At 37.8% G+C, this 12572-nt stretch overlaps 1 protein-coding gene across 1 annotated transcript in view; it reads right to left on the reverse strand.

Annotated features, from left to right (window-relative positions):
• Positions 1 to 6097: 6097 nt before the first annotated feature.
• Positions 6098 to 12572, reverse strand: part of CCNF (cyclin F) — a 34392-nt gene continuing 27917 nt past the window's right edge. The window contains exons 15-17 of the mRNA XM_051989485.1: positions 12370 to 12497; positions 9922 to 10091; positions 6098 to 9051 (exon numbers count right to left, since the gene is read on the reverse strand). Of these exons, the coding sequence (XP_051845445.1) occupies positions 8594 to 9051; positions 9922 to 10091; positions 12370 to 12497 (756 nt within the window). The 3' untranslated portion in view covers positions 6098 to 8593. The remainder of the gene's footprint in view (positions 9052 to 9921; positions 10092 to 12369; positions 12498 to 12572) is intronic.

Consider the following 12572-nt stretch of genomic DNA (forward strand, 5'->3'; position numbering starts at 1 on the left):
GAGCTCAGAAAGGATTTTAAAAATCAAATAAAATCAGTATAAGAAAAATTGGAGGGGAAAATGACTGATGTAAGAAAGCTATGAAAAAAATCAACATAAAAATTGAATAGAAAAAGAATCCACACTGATCACCTCCTGAAAGAGATCCTCCAAAGAAAAATTCCAGGAATATTATAGTCAAATCCCAAATTCAATTCATGGAGAAAATTTTGCAAGTAGCCAGAGAGAAACAGTCAAAATATCATGGAGCCACCTGATTACACAAGTTTTAGCAGCTTGCACATTAAAGGACCAGAGGAGATCATATAATATGATATTCTGGAGGGCAAAGGAGCTAGGATTACAACCAAGAATCACTTACTCAGCAAAACTTAGTAATAAGCTTTCAGGAAGGAAAATGGATATTGAATGAAATAGAGGACTTTTAAACATTCCTGATGAAAAGACCTTCAACTTTCAAAAAAAATAATCTAGAGAAGCCCCAAAAGGTCAACAAGAAAGAGAAATTATAAGGGATTCAATAAGATTAAATTGTTTACATTCCTACATGGGAAAATGATACTTGAAATGGTCAAAGGATTTGACAGACAGTTTTCAGATAAAAAAAAATCTGAAAAAAATGCTCTAAATCACTATTCACTAGAGAAATGCAAATTAAAACAACTTTTAGGTGCTTTCACCAATACCTTATGCCAATCAGATTGACTAATACAACAGAAAAAGAAAATGACAAAATGTTGGAAGGGAGGTAGGAAAATTGTGACACTAATGCACAATAGGTGGAATTGTGAACTGATTCAACTATTATGTAGAACAATTTGGAACTATGCCCAAAGAGTTATAAAACTCTGCTCTTTGACCTGGCAATAGTTCTACGAGGTCTGTATCCCAAAGAAATTAAAAAACAAAACAAAAAGAAAAAAGACCTCCATGTACACAAATATTTGTAGCAGCTTTTTTAGTGATGACAAATAAGGGGATGCACCTCAAGTGGGGAATGCCTAACATGTTGTATTTCATTGTGGTGGATATTATTGTGCATAAGAAATGATGAGGGGGATAGTTTCAGCAAAACCATGAATGACTTACATGAATTGATACAAAGTGAAGTGATCAGAATCAAAAGAACTTTGAACATAATAATAGCAATATTTATGATGAGCAACTGTGAATGACTTAGCTCTTCTCAGCAATACAATGATCTAAGACAATTTTGAATAATTTATGATGAAAAAAAAAACCCTATCCATCTCCAGAAAAAGAACTGATGGAGTCCGAATGCAGATTTAAATATACTTTTTAAAAGAACTTTCCTTTTAAAAAAAATTTTTTTTGGGGGAGAGAGTGTTTTCTTGTATTTTCTTTCACAACATGACTGATATGGAAATGTTTTCCTTGACTTCCCATGTATAAGATATATCAAATTGCTTGTCTTCTCAATGAGGAGGGAGAAAAAAAAGGGAGGGAGAGAACTTAGAACTCAAAAGGTTTTTTTTTTTTTATTTTGGAATTGTTTTTTACGTGTAATTGAGGGGAAAACAAATATTAAATAATTCTTCTAAAAAATCATCCAAAAAAGAATGAGAGGAAAAAAAAAGAATTAGTAATAAAGAATGTCACAAAAATATTTTTCATCTTTGAATTTTAGTAACTTAAGAGGGCTATAAAGGCTTGAAACTACACTGAGACTTTTGGGACATTATGGCAAGGGTGTATGATGGAATGAAAATATTGCTAGCCAATAAACTAGTAATCATTTTCTAGTGTCTAGGAGGAGGAGCAGGAATAGAGCAAGCCTTATGTAAAGTAATGAAATAGATGGATCTTGTTCCCTTCTCACTTTGATTCTTATGAAAAATTTCCTTCCATCACAGTGCTGCATGTTTTGATCACCTTTCCCTGCTCTGCCCCAGTCCTCCCTTTGAATGGGTAGCAATATGTGAGCCTTTGGCTCCATTCTGCTTATCGTTCTTAATTTGGATGGTTCCATTTTGCTCATCTCTCTAAATTAGATATTGCAGGAACCCATCCAGAACTGTGTTCGGTTTCACCTGCCTATCTTCTGGGGGAGATTGGTGGGAAACCATGCAGCTGGGACTTTTGGAAGAGCAAGATCTTAGTTCAGTTCATGAGAGGCGTGTCAAGAACCAATGGTTATGACAATGTCACCATCTGCCGGTGGCTACTAGGAACCGCAAGGAGGGTGGCGAGCTACTTTGAGTGGAGGGCCGTAGAATACGGAAGGGGAATTCACCAATGAGGAAAGGGCAGGAAAACGGAATTTCAGATTTGACAAGGACCCCTGTGGCCTTCTAATTCAATCCATGCTAGAAAGGGATCCTTGGCTTTAGAGTACCTGACAAATAGTGTTTGCTTGGAGGACGAGGAACCCAATCAGTTTATTCCACTTTTGGAGATATTAGGAGTCTCTCCTGGCATGAAGTAAAAATTTAACCCTTTGCTCCTTCAGTCTGCTTCTGTTGGGTCTTCCTCTGGGGCCAAGTAGAACAGGTAAAAAAAAAAAAAATACCTCAAGACAGATGTCCTGAAGTGCCCCTGGAGTTGCAGTTGGGAGTTGTCCAGTGCATGGGTTTTAAGTGGCTGAGGCTTCTAGGGTTCTAGGGTATTTTTGTGGTTTCCTACCCCTAAAATTATAACTCAAGGATTATTATCACTGTTGAGCTTACCACTGTTAGCCAGTGGACACAATTAACTCAAAGAAAAGGCATTTACTAAGATGGTACACCCTTCCATAAACCAAGGTTCACTTTTCCACAAATACACAGAATCTCTTGGAAGAGTGGGCACAAAGTTAGAATACACTAGTAATAAGGTAACACAATGACAAAGCAACATATGGCTGTAGTACTGCAGGGCCCCTATATCTTTTCTCTTTCTGTAATATTCTGGGCTCAGTGTCTCTGCTGGATTGGTCACTCAATGGGGCTCTATAGCCCTTATTAAATTATATGACCATCAGGAGTCAAAATCTCTGCAGCTCAACTCTTTTTTTTTTTTTAAATAGTATTTTATTTTTTTCCAATTACATGTAAAGATTGCCTTTACAATCTCCCCCATTTAAATGTTTGCTTTCCCCAACAGATTAACCATTGTGATTTATGGCAAAGTATATATTCCGAGTTCTGGACAGGTCTCTTAAAATCCATGCAGCATATTTTTTTCCAACCATACAGATATTAACATTTTTGCATGAGGATCTGTGTTTATCAAACCTAACAGGCCTGGAAATCACATTCTCCCTTAAATATTTTGAAAAATTCTTATAGGTTACAATTTGAATGAATGCTGCTAGTAGAAGCCTGCCCCAAAACAAAGATGATAAAACAGATTTAAAAAAAAAAAAATCAAACTTTCTTCCTTAGAAGCAAAGTTTGGTCTCAAAGGAGTTTTCGATAGTGATGGGGGGAACCCTAGAATTGAATGAAAATCACTCCCTTGGCTTCAGGTCAGAAACTAAGTTCTCTCAATTAAAATTCCTCAAGGTTCCAGCAATATATTAGCCACTCCCAGAGATCCTCATATTGCATTTCAGTTGGGGTCCAAATAAACATTTCCTTTAACACATAGGATAATCTGAATGGGCTGGTAGGAAGCAGTGGATACAGAATGCTGGCCCTGGAGTCAGGAGGACCCGAGTTCAAATATGGCCTCAGACACTATATTAGCTCTGTAAGGCTGAGCAAATCACTTAACCTCATCTATAAAATGAGTTGGGGAAGAAAATGGCAAATCACTCCAGTATCTTTGTCAAGAAAACCTCAAATGAGGTCATGAAGAGTTGGATATAACTAATCGGTGAAACAATAAATCTGAATGGCAGTCCAAATTTCCCCTCACTCAATCAGGTAAGCTAGGTTAAAAAATGAAATATCAGAAAGTTCTTTTAAATTTCTAAAAAAATTAAAATTCTTTAAATTCAAAAGAATTAATCACTTAGGGTAAATTATTCCATTTCTAGATCATTAGGCAAATTTTACCCTGTGGTAGTTTATATGCACCTCAGACAAACTATTCAGTTTCATGTCAAGTATTATTAATATTATTTTAAGAACTACTTTGAATAAGTTATTTGGTCTATTATAAATACCAAAATTAACTCTAAAGGACATATAAAGAAAGTTGCTATTTGAATCCAGAGAAAGAACTGATAGATGAATAGTTTTACATTCACATACCTATCTGTATCTAGGTATGTAACCATGGGTGAGAGGGAAGGGAAAAATTTACATAATTTTGTTAAATATTTTAAAGGCCTAGCAAGTTGTACATAGTAGATTTACAAGTTTCATATACAATCATCTTTTTAGTTATATTGTGGAAATGCTTGTTTTATTCCATAAATTAAAAAAAAAAAAGTTTATATTTGCTTAAAACAAAAAAACCCAAAATGGATGTGTTCCCACAATATGCTTCAGGTAAAAGTGCTAGGCAACAATATTATAGAAACACAATATTGATGCTATTCCTAACATCTTACATAATCATCTTGGAAAAACTTCCCAATAAATCTTTATTCATTTAAACACATTTAAAGCTATTTAAAAGTGGAATCAGGTTGAGAAGCAATGGGTTTCACCAAATTGGTAGCTGGATGACCACTTGTTTGGTATATTGTAAGAGGGATTCTTTTTCTGATGTGATTTAGATTATAGATGATTGCCGAGTTCCTTTCCAAATCTGAAATGCTAAAATTCAGGGCCTCCTTAATCTCCTGAGACCAAGAACCTAACTGGTGGACAGCATGAGTTGGCAGCGTGACGCAGCAAGTCCAGTGTGAGAGTACAGCAGGAGAAAATCACTAAGTACTGCACACTGCCCTTGTCAGACCTGCTGGAATCTTGTGCTTATTTCTGGGCACCATAACTTAAAGCAGCCGTTGATAAGCTGGGCAAGGCTCGGGGAGAGCAGTCGGGATGGTCAAGGGCCTTGAGTTCATGGCATTTGAGAACTAGGTGAAGGACTTAGACAAGTTTAACCTGTAAAAGAGAAGGTTCAGGATATACATGATATCTGTGCTCAGGTATTTGAATGTTGGGTGGAGGAGGGATTAGGCTTATTTTTGGGAGGAGCCAGTAGTGGGTGGGAATTACAAATGGACCCAGTTAGGCCCGATGCCAAGGAAGACTTTGTTGTGTCCAACTCTAGGGACCCAACGTCTATGGGATTTTCCTGGCAAAAGTACTGGAGTAGTTTGCCTGCCATTTCCTTCTCCAACGTGTCCACATTTTTCAGATGAGGAACCGAAGGGAAGAGATGTTAACTCGCTCATTGTTTGGAGAAGCCCGCACATGCTTGGGGAGGTATCTCCCTAACTGGCTACCCTCAACCTGGTTCAGCCTGTTGACCGGGGGTAGCCGGGAGCCACAGCCACAGGTAGACACTACAGGTGTCCTTGAAAAGGCCCGGCAAGCCCTCACGCCAGAGGTGCGCCCCATGGCAGAAGCAGAGAATAGAGGCAGATCATGGGAACCAAAAAGGTCAGATCTTTGAGGGGGCACCAGTATATTTGTTGAAATCCTTTGATATGAGGGCAGGAATTGGGCTGGGAAAACCAGTCCAGGTACTGGCCTAAAACTGCAAATGTTTTAGTAAGATATCAACTGGCAGCTACCTATGGTGCTATTGTGTGACTTTTAGTCACTCATGCTAAGCCCCATTTCCCATCTGTAAAATGAGGTTGGAATAAATTTTGTGTCCCTTCTAACATTTAAATTCCACATTTAGCTTATTTAAGATGCTGCACTGGCCATCCACAGACCCTTCCCTCCCCCCTTTTTTTCCAATCTCCTTTTTCCAACTTGGTATACTAAGGGATTGCCAGGGATCTTGACTGTCTTAAACAATTAGATAAAGAGTCCTCTGAGCAGGAAGCACAAGCACAGGAGTAGACCAGGGAGGGGAAAGCCTGGAGACAACACGGTTATCTGTGCTAGATTAGAGTTTAAGGCTCTACTCAGTTACCCCAAGCTCCCAGCTTCTCCATTCTCCCCTACAACATAAGGAAATGAACACCGTTAGGAATGAGGACTTTGGTCCCTGGACAAATGCTAATGACAGGAAGAGATCAGAACACTAATTTTTATTGTTCACATTTATTCTCATTGGATCAATGAATGGTCAGAGATAATTCTGCAAACAAGCTTCCCTTGCCGTCCCATGTTTTGGCTTGAAGGGCAGTGCTAGCTTCTTGGGGCTATATAGTAAGATGCATTTGGAAATCGGTTTAAAAACTATTTTAGACCTCAATCTCTCAGAATCTGACAACCCATTTGCTAAAAATGGGAGAAAATATCAAGAATTCAGTGACACAATGGTTTCTCAGAAGCATAATTTGGCCAGGGTGTAGTAGATCAAACATTAATTTGGATACACTTCAGGTTAACTATCTCCCCAGATATAACTCCCTATAGTAAGAGGCTGACTGAATATATTAGTGAAGCCTTTGGATCCTATCATATGTTAATGAAACTGAGTGGAAGGTCCAGTTACTGCTGTCCAGTATTTTCTTAAGTCTACAATATACTGAAATACAGGATTCTGGGAGAGCTGGGCAATGCTATTTTCTGCTCTTTTCCTCCATAGAGAAGACTGGCTCAGAACTATGGGGGGGGAAAGGGGGAGAAAGAAAGAAAAAAGTATAGTTGCCTCTTTTGCTCATGATAGATGTTTCTGAATCCATTTCCAGTCTCTCAAGCCCAGCCAACTTCATAGGCCTGAAGTTTGTTGGTAGATAAGTTCAGAAACAGGTAATTTTTTCCTGTTGCTGAAGTTTGATTTTTATTAAACTATATCGATAAAGCAGGACCAATGTGGAGATATCTTTTTTTAAATACAATATGAAAAAAAGCTCTATCGGGAATAATGGGACTATAAAGGTATTTCCTTTTCATCATCATTACCCAATTTAGTAAAACTAAAAATTTGGGATTAAGCTGAGACCCCTTTAGCAAGCTGCAGGGGTTGGGGGTGGGGATGAAGAAGATGGGAAAAACTCCCACAGCACCCTAAGATTCTCAATTGTTAGGGAAATTTCCAATGAAGCCAGTAGCTTGGACCTTAAACTTAAATATCTATAATATCCTTCCAACAACATCCTTGTAATTTATGTGTACTCATTTTAATTTAAAAGCAATTGAAATTTCCCTTAGCTCTTGAGTTTCCAAGTTGAAGCTTCAAAACAACCACATCCTCAAGAGACATGTTTCTATAGAAATCCTGTCTGTTGCACTAATTCCAGGGGAAAATATAGAATGAGAAGCCATTGGATCACACATTATTTCCTCAATGTTGCATAGTTAAAGGGACACTTAAAAAACAAAAAACAAAACCTGGCATTTTATCCACAGTAATTAATAAAAGCAAACAATTACTTTACAGTTTCAGTGTTATTCTATTTCAGACAATTTACAATGACGAAACCATTAAAATCCAAACTGCATTGGTGTTTCTTTCCCCCACTTAATCTATTTGGCCATTCTCAGGCAGGAAGCTAGTTGAAGAAATCACATCTTGAGGAAAAATGCTTTCAGCATATGTTTGTCATGATGCCACTTGGAAATAGGACTTGGAATTAAAAAAAAAATCCCATTCCACTTGCAACTGAGTTAATTTTCATCTTAAAGGATGAATTTTTAAGTGAGGGCAGTGCAATGGTAATAAACTAAGAGTGGTCCTAAACCCCACTGTATAAAGAGCAGTTCTTAGCACCAACACTGGACTGGAGACAGTAAAGATGCAACAGCAATAAGGTTATTAAAAAAAAAAAAAGGCATTTGACTTTTCTATTGTAAAGACCAACTCTTTGTAAAGAGCTAAAAGTTGGTGGGGAAGGCACTTGGCAGTGAAGGCTTCAGACAACCTGGTTAGTGAGGGGGAGTTCAAAGCTAAAATATGCCATAGTTTTTAGCTTTTAAAATAGCCTCTGCCACCACTGGACACATTTCTAGGCTCCATGAGGACCCATGAATCCCTTCTGAATGAGATCTCTAGTTCACCGGGGCCCAGCCAAAACTCTGCAGGTAGAGTCACTGTAACATCAATAAAGCTTTTCCTAGGAACGTACCTTTGAATTCAATGTTACTTGAAGCCTGGAATACTGGCATTGGATTGGGCCTGAACATCAGATTTTACTCAGTAAAGAAATCTACTGGGAAGAGGACCTTTTGAACAGTGAGAAGGGGGTTCAGCCTCTGCTTTCCCAGGACAGCATACACCACAGAAAAAAAAAAAGGTGAAGAAAACAGAAAACAGACTTAACACAATAAGGCATGATTGCTTTGGGCTTGCATTGCCTAAGAGAAGGATTTGGTACTTTTCTTTTGGATGGAGAATTCAACTGTGCACTTTGTTTTGCATAGGACTAAATGGAAGGAAGTTCCATTTGGTGCCAACAGTGATTTTTCTCCATCTTCCACGTGTTGGAGTTACCAGTCCTCAGACCCCAGCAGGTTGTACATCTGTTACCTTTGGAGTTTATAAAGTACACATTTATGGCTTCCCCCCCACAACCCTTAGAAGGCATTACAGAAATTCTTTTAGTAAACATTGAAAGCGACAAACACTGCACAGACAATCACAGACTCCAGAATCCCAAGTTCTTCTTGTCACTATGCTCAGCCACATTTTTCCTCTTCACCTGTCTCCGGTGCAGGCTGTTCTCAGTGGGACTGGTGTGAAGAGACTGTAAACATGATTCTAAGGTGGCTGTACATGGGTGAGTGTTCGGGTCCCTGCCTGGGGACAGTGTTGAGGTAGTTTTGACAAATGCTCCAAAGTTGTTCTCCATGGAGGAGGATGTGGGGCTGGCGCTGTTGACGGAGGAGTAGCCCGAGGTCACTTCTGTTTTGGTTTCCGTCCTGTCCTGAAAAAGGAGCCACTGTTTCTCAGCGTGCATGTGGTCTGATGGCGGCGGCACATTCTGCTTAGAATGGTCCTCTAGTCGACTGTCTTCATCACTGGACTCCTGACAGCAGTGCTGTTCTGGATCCAGATACACCACAGTTACATCGAGGACCCCGCTGGGAGATGTGACTGTAAGAACAGAACACAAGTCTTGGAGAACCAACCAACGCCTACCTGTAGAACCAAGCTCACTGTAGATGAGAGCATCAGATGGGTCACCACCTGAGCCAACCTCATGGGTGTCTTGCCCGGGACAGTCTCTGACAGAGGATGCTAAGGGACCTCTTGTGGGAGGGACCCAATGAATGAACACCTTATAGGTCATTCAAAATTCAGGAGGCAGCATCCATATACTTTTCATTGATTCTTTTCAAGAATCTCACAATGAATTCAACCCTTTCTATTTTTGGAAGACTAACCTTCAGGAGAGGAGAGACAGCAGTTTCCATTCTGGCCTTGAAAATGATAAACATACAACCTAGTAACATGTAAGATTATATTTGTTCATATTTAACTATCCCTTGAGAGATGAATATCAATCTTATACATTGATTAGTTGTTTATGTATTTCTTTTATGTATATTCAGGCCTTACATTAAAATAGATTTTTAGAATTCTCTCCCAGTACTGGTTAAGATGTTTCTGCATAAATATACATCCATTATACAGATGATAGAGGCCTGACTGACCAACAAGGGCAGAGGCACAATTCTCAGAAAAAAAATGACAATTTGTGCTTTTCTCCAGTATTGCTAGAATAATGAAACTTAAGCAATTCACCTATTCTTCTGGGCATGACAAAAAAAGCTGAGAAAGCCATCATCAGGCATATGTTTTAATAGTCTTTAACACCTTTAAACAAAGGTCATGATTCATGATCCCTTAGCATCGAGGGATATGCTTATCACAGATATGCTTATCACAGCAACCACATCTTAACAAAAGAGGCATGTTCTGCACTCAATTTGGAGAAGTGCTGCTGTGTGACCTGACACTTACCATCTCCCTCTTTTTCCCCTTCACTTTCCTGGTCTCCCTCATAGCCAGAGCAGTAGTCCAAGCTCCAGTCCAGGAAGTTGCCCAGGAGAGTTTCCTCTTGGCTGGATAACTCGGCAGTAGGTGTTGTCACAAAACTGCCTCTATCTTCCTGAAGGCTGTTTTCCCTTCTTCTGAGGAAAGAGAACACAATCTAAATTAAATACAAGGCAGGAAAAGTGGCACCGGGGAAGCTACCCCAGAGAGCCCCAAATAAAACAGGAGCCTGGGCCTGGTTCCTGTGAGATCTTTACCAAGTCACTCCATCCCCTTGTTTCTCTAGGCAAGTAGCCCTAAGTGTTTGTGAAATGACCCCTCCCTGTTGACAGCTTTTTCCTGCTCTTATTGGAGCCAGAAGACAGATAGCCTTGCTTAATAGGCTCACTACAAATAGGTTATACCTTTATACTTTGCACGGCGGTCCTTTTATTCCTGCCTGATGTGCTCCATATGTGGCTGTTTCTAGTCTTCTTTTCTCTAACCTACTATGCCATATCCTATTGCCTTTACTCCTCTCTCAAAAGATATTCTTATCTCCTACTTAATAAAAAAAAAGACCATTTCTTCTTTACTAAGAGGCCCTCAAATCACCTTCTCCTCTACTCTTCTATTCTTTTATTTCTTTCCTCAAAAGCCCCAGTCTCAGACATACCTTCCTACCATTATCCTATTGCCATTTTGGGGGTCATTTTTTGCCAATTTGCAGGATATGGGGTGAAATCTTAGGATTGTTGACTTGCATTTTTCTTTTTTTGTGTGATTTAGAGCAGTCTTCCATACTTTTGTTTTATATATTTATTTTGTTTAGTATTTTGGATAACAAACCCTCTATCAAACACATTTGACCAAAAGATTTTTTTCCCATTTGACCATTTCTCTTCTAATCCTAGGTGCATTAATTTTGTTTGTACAGAAGCTTTTTGGTTAAAAATAATCAATTATCTATTTTATCTTTGGTAAATACCTCTATCTCATTCGATTAAAAATACATCTTCTATCTTTAGTTAATAGTAGTATATGATTTACTTTTCTTCTTATTAAGGTTGGGCAACCATTTAGAATAGACTGTGAAATATGGTGAAATGCATTATCCTAACTTCTGCCAGATGGCTTTACAGTTTTCAGTCGTTTTTAATCAAATAAGATAATTCTAGGTAATTTATATTTTTCACTTTATTCAACACTTGGTTATTGAATTCTATTTCTGATTCTCCCTTGCCTAGTCTGTTGCACTGATCTATATTTCTATTTTTTAACCAATACTAGGTGGTTTTAATGACTACTGTTTTATAATGTCTGAGATCTGGAAGTTCTATTTCTCCATCTCTACTTCTTTTTATTGTTTCTCTTGATGTTTTTCCAAATGAATTTGATTGCTTTATTGAGTTCTGTAGAGTATCACCCCTGGTAAGTTGGTTGATCTAGCACTAAAAATATAAATTAGTTCTGGCAGTATCATGTTTTTTCAATATTAGTATGGTCTAGCCATAAATACTGAATATCCTCCTCCAACCTATATAAGTAGTTATTTCTGAAGAGTATCTTTTAACAGTCTTCTGTGCACTAATTTAGTAGGCAGATGTTCAGATTTATATATTTTGTGGTTATTTAGAATGGGATTTCCCTTTCTATTACTGCTTCTAGTGCTTTGACATTATATAGAATTGATATTGATTTTTAAGGATCTGATAGGCTGCAACTTTTCTGTACTACTGTCTCAATTAGCATCTCTCTAGGATTTTCCAAGTAAACCATCACATTATAAGTAAAAAGGATAATCATGCCACCTCTTTACCTATTTTTATGCCTTTAATTTCTTTTTCTTGTCTTTTTGCTAGCATTTGCAGAATTATATAACAGAATAGTAGGAAGATTGGGTCTCTTTGCTTCATTTTTGCATTTACTGAGAAAAGTTCTACTGAATCTTCCTTGTATATGATGTTTGCTTTTAGATTTAGATAGATGCTTTTTATAATATTAAAATAAGCTTTATGCCTATATTTTCTAAGGTACTTTTTGAGTTGATTTATTAATAATACTAAAAAAGTAATAACAATGAAAATTAATAGTTTTCTTTCTGTGTTTTATCTTTCCCTGGTTTAGGTACTATGACTAAAATTGTCTCATAAAAAGATTCTTGTAAGATGCTTTCTTTCTCAATTTTTGAGAATAATGTGTAATTTGTATACTGTTTTTAAAAGTTTGACAGAATTTTCTTATGAATTCATCAGGATTAGTAGTTTTTCCTTTGGTAGTTCCTTTATAGCTAGAGAAAAATAGTAATTTTTTCCTGATATAAATAACACATTGAAAATACTGAGCATAAAATAAACTAGAGGCAAAATTCCCTTTGGTGAGATAATAAGAGTCTTTGTAAAAAGGATTTTTAATGTGGACATGAATCCCATTTACCTTTTGGTTCTCTTCCCAGAGGGTGAGTTGAGGAAGGTTTGAATTTCAGCCACACTGAGGGAGGAAGAAGGTTCTGTGTCCTCTTGCTTCACTCCTAATAACTTACATAATTGGCCATAACCCATTACCTGGAGGGGAGGGAGAAAGAGAGAAGGATAAAATGTAATAGTACTTTCTTCATTTCTTTTTCATCCTCTCCAAAA

The sequence above is a fragment of the Antechinus flavipes genome, chromosome 1 (assembly GCF_016432865.1).
Source record: "Antechinus flavipes isolate AdamAnt ecotype Samford, QLD, Australia chromosome 1, AdamAnt_v2, whole genome shotgun sequence".
In the NCBI taxonomy this organism is placed as follows: Eukaryota; Metazoa; Chordata; class Mammalia; order Dasyuromorphia; family Dasyuridae; genus Antechinus; species Antechinus flavipes.